Source organism: Propithecus coquereli, unplaced genomic scaffold, assembly GCF_000956105.1.
Source record: "Propithecus coquereli isolate 6110/MARCELLA unplaced genomic scaffold, Pcoq_1.0 Scaffold7, whole genome shotgun sequence".
NCBI lineage: Eukaryota > Metazoa > Chordata > Mammalia > Primates > Indriidae > Propithecus > Propithecus coquereli.
The window spans coordinates 6,117,826-6,139,752 of record NW_012153062.1 but is presented as its reverse complement, the minus strand read 5'-3'; the positions used below and the strand labels follow the sequence as shown (position 1 = coordinate 6,139,752).

The 21,927-nt window shown below is 34.8% G+C and overlaps 1 protein-coding gene across 1 annotated transcript in view; it reads left to right on the top strand.

The window, feature by feature from the left end:
- The window catches only part of CCDC18 (coiled-coil domain containing 18), a 166,668-nt gene that overhangs the window by 25,984 nt on the left and 118,757 nt on the right, over positions 1-21,927 (top strand). The window contains exons 8-16 of the mRNA XM_012661015.1: positions 2,185-2,306; positions 4,494-4,785; positions 7,118-7,242; positions 8,444-8,604; positions 12,304-12,527; positions 13,848-13,958; positions 14,408-14,539; positions 21,496-21,630; positions 21,738-21,815. Of these exons, the coding sequence (XP_012516469.1) occupies positions 2,185-2,306; positions 4,494-4,785; positions 7,118-7,242; positions 8,444-8,604; positions 12,304-12,527; positions 13,848-13,958; positions 14,408-14,539; positions 21,496-21,630; positions 21,738-21,815 (1,380 nt within the window). The remainder of the gene's footprint in view (positions 1-2,184; positions 2,307-4,493; positions 4,786-7,117; positions 7,243-8,443; positions 8,605-12,303; positions 12,528-13,847; positions 13,959-14,407; positions 14,540-21,495; positions 21,631-21,737; positions 21,816-21,927) is intronic.

Sequence of the window (21,927 nt, the reverse complement as noted above, 5' to 3'; positions counted from 1 at the left end):
AGATAAAGAGGAAATAAGGGGAGTGGTGGTGAATAGAATGGTAGAAAAAAGCTAGCTTAAGAAAAAGGGATTTTAGGCCGGGAGCGGTGGCTCACGCCTGTAATCCTAGCACTCTGGGAGGCCGAGGCGGGCGGATTGTTTGAGCTCAGGAGTTCGAAACCAGCCTGAGCAAGAGCGAGACCCCATCTCTACCAAAAATAGAAATTCATTGGACAACTAAAAATATGTAGAAAAAAAATTAGCCGGGCATGGTTGCGCATGCCTGTAGTCCCAGCTACTCAGGAGGCTGAGACAGAAGGATCGCTTGAGCCCAGGAGTTTGAGGTTGCTGTGGGCTAGGCTGATGCCACAGCACTCACTCTAGCCCGGGCAACACAGTGAGACTGTCTCAAAAAAGGAAAAAAAAAGAAAAAGGGATTTTAGGACTAGGGATACCCTGAACATATTAATTAGCAGATTCGAAGGACAGTAGTCAGTGGAGGGGGTTGGAGGGGGAGACTGAAGATGCTGGAATTATGTCTGAGAATGTATTCTGAACTAAAAAAAATATACTGGAATTCTAGGGAATAAAAGATGGCACAAAGGCCCTGAAGGATATGCACGATGATAGTCCAAAAGCAGAGGGGAGATATTTTTTAATAAAATAAGGACTTTCCTTCTCCTTATGGGAAAAAGTGGGTAAAAATACAGAAAAAAAGGCCTGGTGTTATGACTCACACCTGTAATCTGAGCACTCTGGGAGGCTGAGACAGGAGGATCACTTGAGGTCAGGAGTTTGAGACCAGCCTGAGCAAGAAAGAGACGCCGTCTCTACTAAAAACAGAAAAAATTAGCTGGGTGTGGTGGCATGGTGGCATGCACCTGTAGTCCCAGCTACTTGGGAGGCTGAGGTGGGAGGATCGCTTGGGCTCAGGAGTTTGAGGTTGCAGTGAGCTATGATGACGCTACTGCACTCTAGCCGGGATGACAGAGCAAGACTCTGTCTCAATTGAAAAAAAAAATAAAGGTAAAAGTTTTAGGTGGAAGAAAGAAGAAGAATTGAATGATTTTGAGTTAATAGTCTTTAGTCTTATAAGATAAGATGTTGCTGAAGTGATTTTCATAGCACAAGGGTGATAGGAGAGATTTTGGAAACTTGGGGTGAGTGTTTCTCATACCATAATTATAATAAGGTAAGTCAAGAAAATAGCTAAAATTTTCGAAGGGAATATGCAAAAAGAGAAGAGCAGAGTAAAAATGACCAGTTGGTAAAAGGTAGAAAAGAAAAGAAAAGTGGCCAGAATCGAGTAAAATATCATCATGATAGCTAAAGGATAAAAGAGCTTAGACGAGAAGTTATCAACTATGTTAGATACTAAAGTCAAAGTGGGAAAAGTTTGTTTGGTTACGAAGAGGCCATTCCTTTATAGTAGAACTGTAAATACCACTTAGCTGTATAAAACATTGAGACCTCATTAGGTATTGAAATCTTAAGTGTGAATTAGTTAATCAGATCACTGTTTTGAAAGCCTTGGAGAAGGTCCCTGTGGGAATGGAATATCTGAGAAGCAATTTTTAATAACCTTATCTGTAGGAAGAGGTAGAATACCAAGTAGGAGTATCCTTGGGGAGAGGGAGGACTTTATAGAGAAAAGAGACCTTTCCTTAGGATTATCAGTTTCTGACTGTGGTTAGCAGAGCCCTGTAATTAGGTGGATATAACAAAGGAATTGGAGCAGATCTGCCCAATCCTCCACTTATCCCTCCACCCTGGGTGCTTGACTTTTATTTGTTTTACATTTTGGGCTGCCATTTCAGTGGGAGTATTTTGTGACTGAAATTTCAAAATAACTTCTCTGGAACATTTGCACTGAAATTAGTCTTTAGTAATTTTGATGTGGCATTCCTACATGAATTGCTTGCCTTGTCCATGTGAGGCCAGAGCATTTTTGCTTTCAGGTGACAGTGCTATTGTCCACCTGTTAAGGGCTTTTAAGGATTTCTAGACAGGTAGTAACATCCCCCTCCCTTTCCTTTGTTACTGCTCAGGAACTTCACTTTGCTCTCTTTCACTCTAAGGCTTGGGACTTAAATGTATGAAGTACTTAGTCCATTCTTCTGCTTCTTTCTCAAATCACTGCTTACATTTTTAGTTTGAAACACTAAACTTATGACATTAACATGTCCACATAAATTATTGTTTTAGGTTCAAGCTGAAGAAGAAATATTAGAGAAAAACCTGATTAACTGTGAAAAAGAAAATAAAAGGCTACAAGAAAAGTGTGGTCTATATAAAAGTGAAGTTGAAATTCTGAAAGAGAAATTAAGGTACAGTATTCTGTTGTAGAAAAAGGACTTTTGTGTTAAAATAGAAAAACAGCTGAAATGTTTTAAAACATCATATTTTGTATATCGTAATTATGGGCTTACATTATGTAGAAGGATAGGCTTCATGTTTTCTAGGTATAAAGTTTGAATTATAAGTGAAATAAAATATGTGTTCATCCCAGTATAGTTGTAAATATAGAGTAATACTGATTGATACATTTGCTTTCCATATATTTAGAGAAAATAAACACAGACATAATGTCCTTATAGTATGACCACATTAGCTAGCTAGTAAAATATGTATAATAACAGATGCTCTAATAAAAATAATTCTTCATATCATAAAAAAATCACCTAGTCCAACCTTCTCATTTTATAAGTGAAGAAACAGAGGCTCAGAGAGTAGCCATTATATAGCCAAAGTCAGAAAAAGATTGATCAAGGTCTTCTGATTCCTATACTCTCTCTAGTATATCATGTTGCCCGCTCAGAACTAATCCCTGACGACTTTCAGAGGTTAACATTAATTAGTTCTTATCACTTCAGACAGTTAATTTTAAAACAGGGGAGTAGGGAACAATTAGAATAACTGGTTTATCTAGTTTTAACATACTTTCCTTAAGGTAGTACATTTAGTACTTTTGCCAAGGTAGAGGGAATAAAGATAGTTTTTATAATGGTTACCTTAACTAGAGTATTTCCTAGAATCTGATATTATTGGTTGCAAGATACACTTTTAAGAAAGAAAAATGCTGCTAATTGCACTATGATATAGTGCTTTATCTCTTAAATTTTTGTTTTATACTTTACAAAAGAATTCTTAATTATACTTAGACGTGATTTCTTAAATCATGTTACTTTTCTACAAAAAGGAAAATATAAGTGAAATAAATTGGTTAAGATATTCTTAAAACTTCACATTTAGAATCTGACCCTTCTAAAATGTCCATGTTTTTGAACACAGTACCTCTTTCTCTGTGCCATTAAGAATGTTGCTGATGCAGTATTTCTTAAAAGAATCATTATAAGAACAAAAGTCATTGGTGCTGTGCCCTAAAACTGACTTCACAATTATATAGTGCCAATTTTTTGTTATTGTTGAGACAGGGTCTTGCTCTGTTGCCCAGGCTGGAGTGCAGTGGTGTTGTCATAACTCACTGTAACCTTGAACTCCTGGGCTCAAGTGATCCTCCTGGCTTAGCCTCCTGAGTAGCTGGGACTACAGGTATATGCCACCACACACAGCTAATTTTTCTTTCCTTTTTTCTCTTTTTTGTCGAGATAGGGTCTCTCTATGTTGCTCAGGCTGGTCTCGAACTCCCTTTCTCAAGCGATCCCCCTGCCTCAGCCTTCCAAACTGCCAGGATTACAGGCTTAAACCCCCATGCCTGGTGACTTTTGACTTCTGTTTCAGGAATCTTGCTGTGTATCTGATTTAACACATATCCCACTCCTCCCCACAAGCATTTGTTTCTGTGGGTTCCAAGTGCTCCATTGTTATCTCCTGGTTTTTCTTCCCATTTACATACACCAATTCTGCTAGTTTTAATGCAGGTTCTTTTGATGTTTACATATACATAGGCATGAAACTACATTGCAACTACTGCTTAGCTGACAGCTCTTTTAGGGAACTATTGATCATTCCAATTTCAGTGATGTGAAAAAGTGAACTGATGAAATACAGTAACAATTCTAAGCATAAGATTGTTCTAATATTTGGCATGTTTTTATAGATAGATATATATATTCAAAAATATTACTACCTAATAATCTATTAATGGTAGATTAGACTTTAACTTACAGAGTTTGTGATTTTTCCTTACAGTATCCAAAACTTTCTTGATGCTGCACAATGCTGTGTTGGGAATTTGGAGTTAGATTTCCTGTCTTACACATTTTAAACAGAACAGAAATACTTCCAAGACAGTAGGTCTTGCCCTACTGTTTTCTGTGAGACATTGGGAAAGTTACGTTACCTTTTTAATGCCTCAATTTTCTCATCTGTAAAAAGGAAATAATAATAATGCCAACTACATAAAGTCATGAGTACCTGGCATGCAGAAAGTAGGCACTCAGTAAATGTGAGCAGATATTGATTCAAAAAATTTTAAAAGTGAGATTAACTAAATATGCTTATTGAAAATGAATGCATATTTTATTTTCATTTTTATTCTTTGTTCTTCGTAGGCAGTTAAAAGAAGAAAATAACAATGGAAAAGAAAAATTAAGGATCATGGCAGTGAAAAATTCAGAAGTCATGGCACAATTAACTGAATCTAGGCAAAGTATTCTGGCACTAGAAAGTGAGTTAGAGGACAAAGATGAAATACTTAGAGAAAAATTTTCTCTAATGAATGAAAACCGAGAATTAAAGGTCCGTGTGGCAACACAAAATGAGCGACTGGATCTGTGTCAGCAAGAAATTGAAAGTTCAAGGGTAGAACTGAGAAGTTTGGAAAAACTTATATCCCAGTTGCCAGTAAGTATGTATGAAAAGAAATGTAGTATACTTGATTATATAATGGAAGAGAAACATTTTACTGAAGTGTTTTACAAAAGACCATCATTTTGTGGTTGCTTAGTAGCTGCTTCTCCTACCTGTCTATGCTTTTAGTCATCAATTTCTTTTCTATCTAATCTCTATTTTTTCCCTGTACTTACCATTCTGCTATACCACCCTTTCTCTGTCTCTCAGGTGCCATGTATAAGAATGGCACAAAATTATTTTTAAAAACAGCTTTATTGAGATATCATTTATATATCATTACATTAACCCATTTTAAGTGTGCTAGTCCATGAGTTTTAGGAAATTTACAAGTTTTGTAAAAATCACCATAATCTAGTTTTCAAACATTTCTGTCATCCCCAAAAGGTAACTTGTACCCATTTATAATTAGTCCCTGTACCCACACCCACCCCTAGGAAGTCACTAATAGTTTCTGCCTCTATAGATTTATCTTTTCTGGACATTTATATCAATGAAATCATATAATATGTGGTCTTTTGCATTCTTAATGTTTTTGAGAGTCATTCATGATGTGACATATATCAGTATTTTGTTTTTTTATTGCTGAAGATTTCATTGTATAGATATACCACATTTTATCCATTTACCAGTTGATGGACATTTGGGTTTTTTCCACTTGTGGGTTGTTTTGAATAATGCTGCTATGAATATTTACTTATAAGTCTTTTTTTATTTTCGAGAACCAGAGTTTCTCAGGAATGCTTACAGGTCTTTGTGTGGGCATGTTTTCATTTCTCTTGGGTACACACCCAGGAGTAGAATTATAGAATTGCTGGGTCATATGGTAAATTTATGCCAAACTTTTCTAAAATGTCTACACCATTTTACATTCTCACCAGCAATTTATGAGGGTTCCTGTTTTCCCACATCCTCACCAAAACTTTGTTATTGTCTTATCTTTTTTATTATAGCCATCTCAGTGGGTGTGAAGTGGTATTACATTGTGGTTTTAATTTGCATTTCTCTGATGGCTAATGTTGAGCAATGTTTCATGTACTTATTAGAATGGCATAGAATTTTAAAATGTTTTTCTGATAATGGTCTGCCACCCTTTCTCTTTGAGTTATATATGTGACCATATAGATAAGTGAGATTAGGAAGAAGGTAACTATACCTGTGTCAGGAATTTGTTATAAATAGGTGTTAAATAAAGGTAAGGTCAGGGGAAAACTAGAGATAAAAATAATATGATTGGTTTCACATATGGTTGTATGGTAGACTAAATGATAAAATCTTACCAATATTAAACTATTATTAAACATGGAATTATGAACCAAAAAGGGATCTTAGAAATCATCTGATTCAATACCATCATTTTATTGGTAAAGAAATCTAGATCCAAGGAAATAAATAACTTACCCAACTGTCAAGTAGCAGAATTTAAACTAGAACATATGAATCTTAGTTCTTCTGTTATATCTGCTTTCCTAGGATGCTGTTTATTAGCTTAGATTTTTAATATACTGTTTGCTTTTGAAATTAGAAAGTAATGACATGTAGATAGCAATTTTAAATTGACATTCTCATTTGTGCTCAGTGTCAAGAATTATTTGATACATGATTCTGAAGGTGGTATGGTAATGTTGCTTGATCATGTGTTTCATACAGTGCTAAGAATGATATGATCAGGAAATGTGATTTTTTTTTTTATTTCTAGAAGGTGTGATTTGGTTAAAGTTTGAAGGTAGTAGTCATTAAGTGTTTTACTTGCTCCTCTTAATAACTGTTTCTTAAAATTATATGTTATTCAAACATACAGAAAAGTATAGAGACCAATCTAGCACAGCATTTGCAAAATATGGGATACATATTACCCAGCTTTAGATTTTTTAGAATAAAATTTTACAGATAAAGCTTCTTAATGTACCTTATCAGATCCCAGTTCTCTTCCTCTCTCCTCAGAAGTAGCAACTATTCTGAAATTCATGTGTATCGTTCTCATCCATGTTTTAAATATTGTCACATATAGATGCATCTAAAAATATATATATTCTGTAGTATATTTTAAAAAATACTATGTTTGCCATTGTAATTTGTTTTTCACCCAATATTATTTTATAAGATATATCCATATTGACTTATATAACTCAGATTTATCTTAACTGTTGTAGTTTTCCCATTATATTAATATGTCGTAATGTACTTATATATTCTCCTATTGATGAACCTTAGATTATTTTTATGAAATTCATATAATTTTTCACACTTAGGGTTATGAATAAAAAAGCAATTGCATTCCACTTGCATATTGAAAGTTTTTATATGTTTGTTTTTAAACTTGCAGTTAAAAAGAGAAATATTTGGTTTTAAATCATCTCTTTCTAAGTACCAGATGAGTAGTTTGTCAAAAAAGGAAGACAGTTGCATTGGCTGCTGTGAGGCAAATAAATTGGTGATTTCGGAATTGAGGTATAATTTTCAGATTTTGAAGTTATAGCAAATAGAATGTTTTTTAATGGTAATTAAATTGAGATCTTTAATTGAGAAATTTAAAAAATATACAGACAAATCCAGAGGGTATTATAACAAATGTCTGTGATTCCACAACTAAGAATTAATTCTTCTTGACATTTTGTGATACTTGTTTCAAATCTGTTTCTCTAAATAAAAAATAAAACATTACAGGATGGATAATACCTTTTGATCCTTACTGCTAGTTCCATTCTCCCCCTAAGTATCCAAAAGATGAGATGTGTATTTTTCTACCATTTTAAATATGTTTGCCCTCACACACATGAATATAAATGTACTGTATGTTTATATTGTTTGTAATTTTGCTTTTTCACTCAGCACCATTTTAAAAATTTATCCGTATTGAGATAGAGTCATTGATCAATGGATGGATTTGTGTGGCTAGTTTAGTTTTAATAGCTGTGTGGGATTCTATGCTATGTCGTTATTTATTTATGCATCCCTTTATTGATAGTTACCTTGTTTCTAGTTATTTTCTATTACAAACAGTGCTGTAAGCAGTGGTCCCCAACCTTTTTGACATCAGGGACCGGTTTCATGGAAGACAGTTTTTCCATAGACATTAGGGGGTTGGGTGGGGCGGCGTCACTACCTGAGATCATTAGGTGTTGGATTCTCATGGGGAGCAAACAACCTGGATCCCTCGCATGTGCAGTTAACGTTGGGATTCACGCTCCCATGAGGGTCTGATCCCCCCGCTGATCTGCCACGGGGTGGGGCTTGGGTGGTGATGGAGCGATGGGGAGTGGCTGTGGGTGCAGGTAGGGCTTCCCTAGCTCACTGCAGCTTGCCTCCTGCTGTGCGGCCTGGTGGGCCCTTGTGTTGGGGACCACAGCTGTAAAGAACATCTGTATACATGTTTCCTTGTACATCTATATGAGAGTTTCTCTAGTATATATTCCTAAAAGTGAAATCTCTGGGTCATTGAATATGTACATTTTCAATTGTACTAGGTACTATCAAGTCTGTAAAGTGGATGAACCAATTTATAGTCCTACCAGTGGTATATAGAAGTTTCCATATCCTCCCTAAGAAATGAATAATGTCAAAATTAAAAAATTTTTACCAACTTAAAAGGTAAAAAATAGTACAGTAAGAGATATTTTTAATTTTTTTTACTTCTTTTCTTTTGTGCCAGGATTAAGCTTGCAATAAAAGAGGCAGAAATTCAAAAGCTTCATGCAAACCTGACTGCAAGTCAGTTATCTCAGAGTTTTATTACTTGTAATGACAGCCAAGAAAGTAGCAAATTAAATAGTTTAGAAACAGAACCTGTAAAACTAGGTGGCAGTCAAGTAGGTAAGTATATTATATTGAATTGTTTTAATAAATTACAATCAGTTCTTGATGATAGTTTTTTAAAGAACTGGATTATCAACTATTTGGTTTCTGTTATCAAACATACTGGATCATGTGTTATTACTAGTTATGGTCTGATAAGACAGCAAAAATTATTTCAGAAATCTTAGACTTTGCATCATTCTTTATAGTTTATTGAAATGAAATTTACATTCAATCAGATGTGCCCGTTTAAAATATGCAGCTTGGTAAGTTGTATCACATAATTTGTTTTTTAATATGCTTATACTCTTGTTACCAATACCACAATCAAGACATATCTCCATCAGGATTCCCTTGTACTCCTTGCCAGTTTACTTTAGGTTTAATTTTCTTCTTTGTTTTTTAACTTTTATAAAGTTAAAAGTTTAGATTATTGATTTTAAGTCCCTCTTCTTTTCTCATCTAAGTATTTAAGGGTAAAAACTTCCCCTTAAGCAATGCTTTGACTCTATCCTACTAATTTTAATTTGTTTTATATTCATTTTCATTCAGTTAAAAATATCTCAATATCCCTTGTAATTTCTTCGACTCATAGGCTGTGTTTATTTTATTTCCACATATCTGGAGATATTCCAGATACTCTTGTGTCATTAGTGGTAGTCAGGGAACATACTCTACATGACTTCATTCTTTTTTTTTTTTTTTGAGACAGAGTCTCACTCTTTTGCCTGGGCTAGAGTGAGTGCCGTGGCGTCAGCCTAGCTCACAGCAACCTCAAACTCCTGGGCTCAAGCAATCCTCCTGCCTCAGCCTCCCGAGTAGCTGGGACTATAGGCATGCGCCACCATGCCCGGCTAATTTCTCTATATATTTTTAGTTGTCCAATTAATTTCTTTTCTATTTTTAGTAGAGACAGGGTCTCGCTCTTGCTCAGGCTGGTTTCGAACTCCGGAGCTCAAACAATCCGCCCGCCTCGGCCTTCCAGAGAGCTAGGATTACAGGCGTGAGCCACCGCGCCCGGCCTACATGACTTCATTTTTTAAAAATATTTTGAGACTTTATTTATTGGCTAACATATGGTCTATCTTGGTGAATGTTCTAAGTGCACCTGAAAAAATTGTGCATTCTGCAGTTATTGGTTGGAGTATTTTTTGAATGTCAACCATGTTAAGTTGGTTGATGGTGAGTGTCATTTAAGTCTTCTTTATCTCTAATGATTTTCTATGTATTCATCCTATCAATTACTGAGAGAATAGAATTGAAATCTTCAGCTATATATGTGGGTTTGTTCATATTTTTAGTTTTGTCAATCTTTGCTTCTTGTATTTAAAGATATTATATACATACAAATTGAAAATGGTTATATCTTCCTGTCGAATGGGCCCTTTTATTAAATTTCTTTCCTTCTGCCCCCTACTTTTTTGTGTCCCTGAGTGGGCTCAAACCCTTTTAATTCCTGGTAATATTGTTTATTCTGAAGGCTACTTTGAAGTTAATATAGCCTCTCTAGCTTGTTTTGATTGGTGTTTGCCTGATATATTTTCTCTATCCTTTTAACCTTGTCTTTATATATAAAGTGAGTTTCTTATAGAAAGTGTGTAATTGAATCTTATTTTTATATCCAAGCAGACATTTTTTGCTTTTTTATTGGAATGTTTAGATCACTTACATTTGATGTAACTATTGATCTTTTTGGATTTAAATCTACCATCTTGGTATTTGTTTTCTATTCCATTTTGTTCATCTTTCCTGCCTTCTTTTGCATCAAGTATACTTTAACATTCAATTTTTTTCTCCACTATTTTTTTTTATTAGAGCAGGGACTTGCTCTGTCGCCCAAGCTAGAGTGTACTAGTGAGATCATAGCTCACTGTAACCTTGAATTTCTGGGCTCAAAAATTAGAAAATTATGGCTGGGCGCGGTGGCTCATGCCTGTAATCCTAGCACTCTGGGAGGCCGAGGTGGGCGGATTGTTTGAGCTCAGGAGTTCGAGACCAGCCTGAGCAAGAGTGAGACCCCATCTCTACTAAAAATAGAAAGAAATTAATTGGACAGCTAAAAATATATAGAAAAAAGTAGCCGGGCATGGTGGTGCATGCCTGTAGTCCCAGCTACTTGGGAGGCTGAGGCAGTAGGATTGCTTGAGCCCAGGAGTCTGAGGTTGCTATGAGCTAGGCTGATGCCACGGCACTCTCTCTAGCTAGGGCAACAAAGTGAGACTCTGTCTCAAAAAAAAAAATTAAAAAATTAGCCAGGCATGGTGGTAGTCCCACAATGCTTGTACTACTTGGAAGGCTGAGGCAGAAGGATTGCTGTGGTCAGGAGTTCAAGGCTGCAGTGAGCTATGATGAAACCACTGCACTCTAGTCTGGGCAACAAAGTGAGAACCTATCTCAAAAAAAAAAAAAAAAATTGTAGGGGTGGGGTCTTGCTATTTTGCCAAGGCTGGTCTCAAACTCCTGGCCTCTGGCAATCCTCCTGCCCTGGCCTCCCAAAATGCTGGGATTACAGGTATGAACCACCATCCCTGGCCTCTTTTCTTTACTATTGATTCATTATCTATACTTTTTTAGTTTACTTTTTTAGTGGTTGCCCTAGAGTAATGAATGCATCTTTAGCTTATCACAGTCTATCTTCAAATATAGTGGCTGTTAGCAGCAGAGATTACAGCAGAGAAATCGAATATCTAAGTGATGAGAGAGAATAAGGAAGAGAATCATGGGATTAGCAGAGGGAGTGATAGTTATTATATTAGAGGTAGTAGTATGTATATATAATGCCATTGATTTTGTGACATCAAGGAAGAACAGAGCTGATGACAGATTGATAGCCTAGTAAGTGACATACTATGGATGTGGAGAATTGATGGGAAATGGCTGCTTATATAACCCTTGAAGGCAAAGTGCATCTCTACTTGTTTCCACATCTGTGTGCATTCTTGTGTAATCACCTACTTATACCTCAAAGCACTCCTGAAAGCTCAGTTACCTTGAAATGGGACATATATATTAATGTAGCTTTATAGTGGAGAAAGGGTATAGTCAACTTCCTGTGATAACCTTCAGTAATTTTTCAAAGCATTACTGAATTCTCATCAGCTATTTGGAGAGAAGGAAGATGGGACTAGGAAGGATTCATTGTTTGTAGCTTTTGAACCTGCATCTACATACAGTACATAAAAATATTCTCTTATTTTTTTATTTTTTATTTTTGTGGAGACAGGATCTCACTTTGTCACTCAGGCTAGAGTGCAGTGGTGTCATCATAGCTCAATGCAGCCTCAAACTTCTAGGCTCAAGCGATCCTCCTGCCTCAGCCTCCAAGTAGCTGGGACTACAGGTGTGTGCCACCATGCCTGACCAATTTTTGTATTTTTTGTAGAGACAGGGTCTTGCTATGTTGCCCAGCCTTGTCTTGAACTCCTGGCCTCAGGTAATCCTCCTGCCTTGGCCACACAAAGTGCTAGGATTACAGGTGTAAGCCCAGCACCGTAAAAAGTACTTGTTCTTTAGTTAGTTTAGAAAGTACTTGTTTAGAAAGTAGTTTAGAAAGTACTTGTTCTTTAGTTATATTTTCCCTATTGTATGTCTCATTCTCCATCCCTTTCAGTATTCTTTAGATCAGAAACTAAACTTTGTTTATGATTAAATCTTCCAACTATTTAAAAAGTTTTTTATTCTTGAAGTCTTATTCAGAACACTTTTCATGTTTATTAGCAGAAAATATAAAAGATCAAAATCAACATACTGTGAACAAGCAATATGAAAGAGAGAGGCAAAGACTTGCTACTGGAATAGAAGAACTACGTACTAAGCTGATACAAATAGAAGCTGAAAATTCCGATTTGAAAGTGAACATGGCTCACAGAACTAGTCAGTTTCAGCTGATTCAAGAGGAGCTGCTAGAGAAAGCTTCGAACTCTAGCAAACTAGAAAGTGAAGTAAGCTTGGAATTAGCTGGGTATATGTATTAAATTTTGAGATAGGAAAAAAGGTATTGTTGTAGACTTTTATAAAAACTGTGTGTTTTAAAACCAGATTTATAAGTTCAAACAAAATGGTACCTCATGAGTTATAAATCCTTTTAAGTTTATATTTGGAAACTTTTGTGTTTTAACCTATGTTAAAAGTAGGAAAATACTCTCTAATGACCTAAAAGGTCTCAAATTTGGTGAAACTAATACTGCATTGCAGTCTGTTATTTCTTCTGCATTATAAGTTAATATGGTTAATACACGTTTGTAAGTAAAGAATTTGGATTATGTAGTTGGAAGAAAAGGAGTGATAATAGAGGATTTCAAATTTTAGCAAACTCAGAGCCACCTATGAAGCCTGTTAAACATGTAGATTTCTGGGTCCTGTTCCAGTAATTCTGATTCAGTATATATGGGATATGGCACAAGAATCTCTAGTTTTAAACAACTGCATGTGAGTCTGATGCAGATATGCTATGAATTACACTCTGAGAAGGAGAATGTGTGTATTGTGAATATATGGTCTCCATTTTCACTGAGGAAAGGGCAAGTGTGCCTGATTAGGTGTTGTGGACCAGGACAACATGTGTATATGTTATACTCGACCTTCAAACCAGAGGAGGCAGTCATCTATAGGGGCACTTATTAAATGTCTGCTTTTTCATCTAAAAGTCTATAGCCAAGGCCAAGGAAAAGACCTGTGGGATAGAAACGTGTGTTAATCATGGAACAGGAGATTTTAGGCAGTGTCTAATTATAGCTACTAACTTACTTAGAAAATTGTCAAGGGAGGAAAAAAAATTGTCAAGTACTTAGATTAATAACTTTTTTATAATTACAAAAATATAGTCTTGTAGAAGAAAATGAAAATGCAGAAGGGGAAAAAGATGAAAATAAACCATTGATAATTCTGTTGCTAGAAATAACTGCTGTTAACATTTTATTATAGTTATTTCAGTTTTTAACAGCTACTTTAAAAAAAATAGGTTAGGGTATAATCCTATTTGGATGTAGGGGTCTGAATTAAATTACTTATGTATTACATAGACGGAAAAAGTGATATCATATCCCTGGTTTTCCTTTCACTATTTGGTTTTCTTCTAAATTGTCACCTATTTTTTAAAGTACTTATAATTATGTAGATTAAAATGTTATTCACTTTGTATCCCAAACGTTTATTACCGTAATGTATTTAAACTTTGAAAAGAAGAATAGGTATTTAATTTTAGGATGCAAAATCATTATCTTTAAAAATAATTTTATATTTAAATTCCAATGTGTTTTCAGATGACAAAGAAATGTTCTCAACTGTTAACTCTAGAGAAACAGCTGGAAGAAAAAATAGTCGCTTATTCCTCTGTTGCTGCAAAAAATGCAGAACTAGAACAGGAGCTCATGGTAAAGCTTAACTTTGTTGTTACAAATTTACTATGACTTTTAGGCATTTAATTTGTTAAAGCATGTTTGTTTTAGTATCATTATTATGAAATATACGAAATACGAAAATATAAATTCTACTAAACTCTTCTGATCATTCATTTCTTATTTCTCTATTTTTAAGTTAATAGGCCTGTATGGCAAGTTGTTATCCAGGTTTTCTCATTTTTATCCTAATAGAATTGAAGAAAATGGTAGTTCTTTGACACTTTTCAATATTTTTAAATAGTTTAATCTCATTTTAATAAAATATTTTTAAACAGCCATTTTGTTAAAGTTTGAAGTATTAATATTAACTACTGTGATTCTTTAAAGATTTAAAGAATATGACACATTTAATGCTTGACTGATGTACTTTTATGTAAAACTAGTTTTCAATTATATTCTTTTAAAGTGTTTTATATTTCTAGGAAAAGAATGAAAAGATAAGAAGTCTAGAAACCAATATCAATACAGAGCATGAGAAAATTTGTTTAGCCTTTGAAAAAGCAAAGAAAATTCATCTTGAACAGCATAAAGAAATGGAAAAGCAGATTGAAAGAGTAAGTAATATTTAGGATATGAGTGCTGAAAAGAACCTTAAACATTACGAGCCCAGTGTTTTTTATTTTCTAGTTGAGGAAATACACACAGAAAAGTCAGTGGCAAGAGCTATAATTAGAACCCTATTCCTTATGAGTCATTTTCTCAATGCTTTTTTTAAATATAGTATGCCTTCTATTTCAGCTTTAATCGCTATTTTTTGACATTAAAGTGAGAGTGATTTTGTAGACTCTTACTTCCCCAGAAATATCAGTTGCTTGAAGATTGGTTGAGAGGAAAAAAGGATATAGAGGCACTCTTAACCTTGGGTTAAAAGTAAAAAAGAAGGTGTAAGCCACAAAATACAAGACTATGTAAAAAAATATGTATAGTAGTCCTCCCTTATCCGTGGGAGATACATTCCAAAACCCTCACTGAATGTCTGAAACCGCAGATAGTACCAAGCCCTACATATATAATGCTATGTTTTTTCCTATGCATACATACCTATGATGTTTAATTTATAAATTAGGCACAGTAAGAGATTAACAGCAATAACTACTAATAACATAAAACACTTATAACAATATACCATAATAAAAGTGAATGTGGTCTCTTTTTCTCTCATGCCCTTGTGCCTCCTTTGCACTTTTATGAATATAGGTTCTATTGGGCATCGTCTAGAAGAGCCCAATTTTATCACAACTGAAGATTTGACCAGCCTGGGCAACATAACAAGACCCCGTCTCTATAAAAAAATAAGAAAAATTAGCCAGGCACGGTGGTTTGTGCCTGTAGTTCTAGCAACCTGGGAGGCTGAGGCAGGAGGATTATTGAGGCCGGGAGTTCAAGGCTTCAGTGCTGGAGTGCACTATTGCACTCCAGCCTTGGCAACAGAGTAAGACCTCATCTCTAAAAAAGAGAAAAAAATTAAAATTAAGAAGACTTACTTTGGATTATATCCTTTCTTCTTAATCAACTTCTTCAGCTCTGCCAGAAATATGGCAGCAGCTTCTTCATAGGCAGATGCAGCCTCTTTAGTAATTTTTATATTTTTCAGTCCAAACCTATTCCTGAATCTGTGTAACCATCTCTTACTTGCAATAAATGATTTGTTATCACTTGTTTCAGGGGATCCCTTGCTGAAGTCTTTGTATATGCTGAATGCTTTCTGGTGTAGCACATTGCTATCAGTCAAAACATGTATTCTGTTCATATCTTCTACCCACAAATTTAATGCCTTTTTCACTTTAACTAAACACTCATCATACACAGTGGCCATGACTTTTGCAGTTTGAGGTGCAACCACAAAACTAGCATGAATTTCTTGTTCCTTCTTCACATTTTCGTGGATAGATTTGTTCTTACCATAGATCTTAGCAACTTCAGCATACAATTTTTTTCTTTCTATATTAAGTCAAAAACTTTCACCTTTCACTTAAAGGAAGCACTTTATGGCTTCTCTTTGGCATATCTAAATTGCCAGCATCACTACTCTTGTGCTTTGGGGTCATTATTAAGTACAATAAGGGTTCCTTGAACACAAGCACTATACTACCATGACAATTGCCTGGTAACCAAGACAACTACTAAGTAAGTAACAAGCAGGTAGTATATACAGTGTGGATACACTGGAGAGTGAGATGGCATGAGATTTCATCACACTACTCAGAATGACATGTGATTTGAAACTAATGAATTATTTATTTCTGAAATTTTCCATTTAATGTTTTTGGGCCACGGTTGACCGTGGGTAACTTAAACCTTGGAAAGTGAAGCTGCAGTTAGGGGAACTACTGTAATTTGGATGGGCTAGATAGCAAAATGGAACTGATATAAGGAAAGTCAGTGAACTTGAATATAGAGCAATAGACATTCAGAGCAACCAGAGAGAAAAAAAAGATTTAGAATATAATTAAACAGAATCTTGAGGTCCAATGGGATAATATCAGAAAGTCTAACATTCATGTCATCAGAGTCAAAGAAGGAGAGGAGAATGAGGTTGTTGCAGAAAAGTATTTGAAGTAATAATGACTGAAAGCATCACAAATTTGATGAAGGAAATAAATTTACAAATGCAACAAGATCAAAGAGGATAAAGAAAAGAAATCTTCCACACACATCAAAATCCTTGCTGAAAACTAAAACAAAAAATCTTGGAAGCACCCATAGATAAATGACACTGGATGTAGGGGAACAAAAATTAAAATTACTACAGATTTTTCATAAAAATTATAGAGGTAAGAAGACAGAAGTACTTTTTTTTTTAGTGCTGAAAGAGGGGGAAAAAAATCGCATGCAATTTTATATCCAGCAAAAATATTCCTCTAGGTATGAAGATAAAATAAAGACATTCTCAGATGAAGGACAACTTAGAGAATTTTTCACCAGCAGAGGCTGAGGTGGGAGGATTGCTCGAGCCCGGGAGTTCGAGGTTGCAGTGAGCTGTGATTGTGCCACTGCACTCCAGCCTCAGTGACAGAGGCTCTGTTTCTCTAAAGAAAAAAATTTAGATTGGAATGAAAGAAATAAAGCTGTCCGTGTTTGCAGACAACATGATTACCTACACAAAAAACTGCAAAGAATCTACAAAAATCTAAAACTGGTAAGTGAGCAAGGGCACAAGCTACAAATAAGGTCAGTGTACAAAAATCAGGCGTGTTTCTATATACCATCAATGAACAACTGGAAAGCAAAATTTCAAAAGTAGTACTATTTACAATAGCTCCAAAAATGTAAGACTTAGGTATAAATATAACAAAATATGTGGAACATCTATATGCTGAACTACAGAATGTTGAAAGAAATCAAAGAAGACCTAAGTAAATGGAGAGAAAAACCATTTCTGTGGTTGGAAGCCTCAATATATTTAAGACATCAGTTCACCTCAAATAGATCTGTAAATTTAATGCATTGCTAATCAAAATCCCAGTAATAATTTGTGTATACATAGATATTTTATTTCTTTTATAATACTTTAATTTTAGACAGGCTCTCACTCTGTCCCCTAGGCTGGCTGCAGTGGTGCAATCACTGTTTACTGCAATCTTTGAGCTCTCAGGCTCAAGGAATTCTCCTACCTCAGGTTCTTGAGTAGCTGGGACTACAGGCATGTGCCACCACACCCAGCTAATTTTTTAAAAAAATTTTGTATAGATGGAGTCTCACTATGTTGCCCAGGCTGTTCTTAAACTCTTTCCCTTCCAAAGTGCTGGTATTATAGGCATGAGCCCCCATGCCTGGCCAGATAACTGATTTTAAAATTTATAGTAGAAAGTCAAAGGTACTAGAACAGCCAAAGCAAGTTTGAAAAACAACTAAATTGGGCCGGGCGCGGTGGCTCACACCTGTAATCCGAGCAATCTGGAAGGCTGAGGCGGGAGGATTGCTTGAGCTCAGGAGTTTGAGACCAGCCTGAGCAAGAGATCCCGTCTTTACTAAAATATAGAAAAATTAGCCAGCAGTGTGGCATGCTCCTGTAGTCCCAGCTACTCAGGAGTCTGAGGCAGGAGGATCACTTGAGCCCAGATGTTTGAGGCCACAGTGAGCTATGATGACGCCACTGCGCACTGCACTCTAGCTGGGGAGACTCTGTCTCAAAAAAAAAAAAAAAGAAAAAAGTTGGAGGACTCATGCTACCAGATTTTAATACTTACTATAAAGCTGCAGTAATCAAAATATTGGTTTTAGCAGAATAGACAAGTCTAGAAGTAGCCCCAGCAAACATACTCAATTGATTTTTGCCAAAGGTAGAAAGGCTATTCAAAATGGAAAAAGGATGATCTTTCAACCAGTGGTGCCAAATCAGTTTGGCATCCGAGTGCAGAAAAGTGGATCCTCAATGTATACTTTATATAAAAAATGAATTCAAAATGGGTCATAAATTTAAATATGAAATTTTAAAAACTCTAAAATTCTTAGAAGAAAGTATAGGAGAAAATCTTTATGACCTTACGTTAGGCAAAGAGTTCTTAGTTATGACACTGAAAACACTGTAAGAGAAAAAATTGTTAAACTGGAATTCATCAACTCAAAACTTTTGTGAAAAACACTATTAAGAGAATGGAAAGTCAAGCTAGAGTGGGAGAAAGTATTTCTAAATCACATATCCAACAAAGAATTCGTGCCCAGCATATATAAAGAACTCTCAATGTGTATCAAAAAGGAAACAACCCAATTTTTTAAATTTACAAAAGATTTGAACAGATGCTTCACCAAAAAAGATATACAGACGGCAATTAAGCATATGAAAGTGCTCAACGTGAGTAGTCATTGGAGAAGTGCAAATTAGAAGCAAAATGAAATACCACTACATTCCTATTGGAATGCTGAGAGAAAAAGAGACTGGCAATAGCAAATGTGGCCAGGACACAAAACAGTAGGAATCCTAAAATATTGCAGGTTGGAATACAAAACGGTGCAGCTACTCTGGAAAACAACTGGACATTTTCTTATAAAATTAAACATATACTTAACATATGACCCAATAATCCTAGATATTTATCCTAGAGAAATGAAAACTTATGTTTACACTAAAATCTATACACAAATGTTTATAGTAGCATTATTCATAATGGCCCCAAACTGGAAACAACCCAATGTCCTTCAACAGGTGAATGGATAAACAAATTTTAGTACCTCCTGGTACTCAGTAATAACAGGGAATCAACTATTGATACAGGCAGAAACATGGGTGAATCTCCACAATATGCTAAGTGAAAGAAGCCTCTTTCAAAATGTTGCATATTTTACAACTATCCATTTCGATGACGTTCTCAAAATGTCAAAAGCTATAGGCTAGAGAGCAGCAGTTCAGTGATTGCCAGGGGTTAAGGTGGGTGGTGAGTTTGACTATGAAGCATCAACATGAGGGAATGTTGAAGGTGAAGGAACTGAACTGTTCTGTGTCCTGATTGTGGTGGGGGTTTCATGAATCTATGCATGTGTTAATCAGAACTATGTACCAGCAAAGAAAAGAAGTTTGTATAAAGTAATTTTTTAAAAACCTACCATCTAGAATTATTGTTAAAATCTTAATTTGTATCTTCCAGATAAGTTTCTCACCATCTTTGCAAACTTACATGTATATAGTACATATATATATGCAAACACATGTCAACATAATTTTTAGTAGCTGCATTTCACACAATGTCATTTGAGTTATTCCTGTTTTTCAGAATCATGACTGGTTTTTTGTAAACTTTACTGTAAAGCTATTTTTTCATATTTTACATTGTTTCATAATAGATTCTCAAAAGTAGAATTACTCATTTAGAAAATAAATATTTTTCAAACGAGTTTATCCCTGATAAATTCTTCAAGTATTAATCTGAGACTGACAGAAATTCTAGAAAGATATATTTGAAACCTTGGGCTTGCCACAGTGGCTCACACCTATAATCCCAGCACTTTGGGAGGCCAAGACAGGAGCATTGCTTGAGTCCAGTAGTTCGTGACCAGCCTGGGCAACATAGTGAGACCCCATCTCTGCAAAATGTTTTTTGAAAACTAGCTGAGCATGGTGGTACATGCCTTTAGTACTAACTACTCGGGAGGCTGAGGTTGGAGGATCACTTAAGCCCAGGAATTCAAGGCCACGGTGAACTATAATTGCTACTGTACTCCAGCCTGGTTGACAGAGACCCTGTCCCGAAAAAAAAAAAAAAAAAAGAAAGAAAGAAATCTTGAATATTGAAGTGCTGCAGAGAATTGGCAAGATAAGTTTGTCAAAGGGATTCTCTGATAATTGAGGAGTCAGAGCCTATGAAAATCTGCTATAACATCATTTAATCTTATTTACTTATAAAATTTCCTTCATTGTAGTCATGTTTTAGGAGAAATTTCTAAAGTAATATTTAACATTCTTTTAAATGGCTTTATCTGTTGGAGTTAATCTTCATACCTTTTTAAAAAATGTTCTTCTCCTTGTTTAATAGAACACAGAATTTATTTTTTTCACTATGCTTAGTGGAAAGATTAAGTTGCAATTTTTGCCCTTTCTGGAATAAGTTGCTTAAAAGGACTTTTTAATGTGTTGTTTTCATTTGATTGTTTTCAGAGTTCCTTGGTGTAAATATTTTCTAGTTAACCCTATTGCTACCATATTCTCGTTATATGTTGTTATGTATGTGTGATATAGATCAGTAGATATAACACATTATTTCCATACTTGAATGTATCTGTGTAATATTTGTGTAATATATATACATACACATACACATACTCAGTAATTTCATATTTTGTCTTTACAAATGTTTTTTGAAAGTTTGATAACACCAATTATTGGTGAAGTTGCAAGAAGTGAGAATTCTTATATTTCTAATGAAAGTATAAATTTTGATGCACTTTAAAGAGAAATACCTAATGAAATCGGAAACGCGTATATGGTACAACTGGTAAATCTTCTACTGCATAGTCTGTGCTAGAGGAACTGTTACAGATGTACATAAAGAGATATATACAGAGGATGTTATTGCAACATTGTTGTAATGATGAAAAAGAATATCTAGCTGTTCCTTAGAAGAGCAGACAAATTGTAATTTATTTTACAATGGAATTTTGTATTTCAATTAAAGTAAATGAACTAAATCCATATATATGAACATGGATAAATATCTAAAATAACATTGAGTGGAAAAAGCAAGTTGCCAAAACTTAGAGGTGTTGATATCATCTGTGTAAATTTTCAAGGCAGAAAACTACATTACATATTGTTTGTAGACACACAAAAAACATATGAGAATGAAACATACCTAAGAATGATAGAGACCAATTTCAGCATAGTATGGGTGAAGGAGGAAAGGGAGAAGAAATAGGCATGTGATTTCATTTCTTCTTTATAAGGAGAGAAGCTGAAGAAAATTTGGCAAAATGCAAAAATCTGTGTAATTTCAGTGGTAGCTTCACATGTATTATATTTAACTATTTCAAAATTTAAAAATTTTTATATTAAAATTAATCCTGTTTTTATGTTTAGCTTGAAGCTCAACTAGAGAAAAAAGACCAACAATTTAAAGAACAAGAAAAGACTATGTCCATGTTGCAACAAGATATAATGTGCAAACAACATCATCTTGAATCACTAGATAGACTCTTGACAGAAAGCAAAGGGGTAAGTTTATGTCTCTGTAACATACCATTAAATCTAATCATCCTGTTACTAATGGTAAAATGTTTATTTTCATACTTATATTTTCCTACCAATCTGTATGTTTTCAGGAAATGGAAAAGGAAAATATGAAGAAAGATGAAGCTTTGAAAGCATTACAGAACCAAGTATCTGAAGAAACAATCAAGGCTAGTATGCGAATACTTTAATTTTTTTTTCTTATTGGAGAAATTCTTGTGGCTTTTTTACTTCTCTTTATAAATTGTAAAAATTGTATACATAAAGTCAATTAAGAGCTGA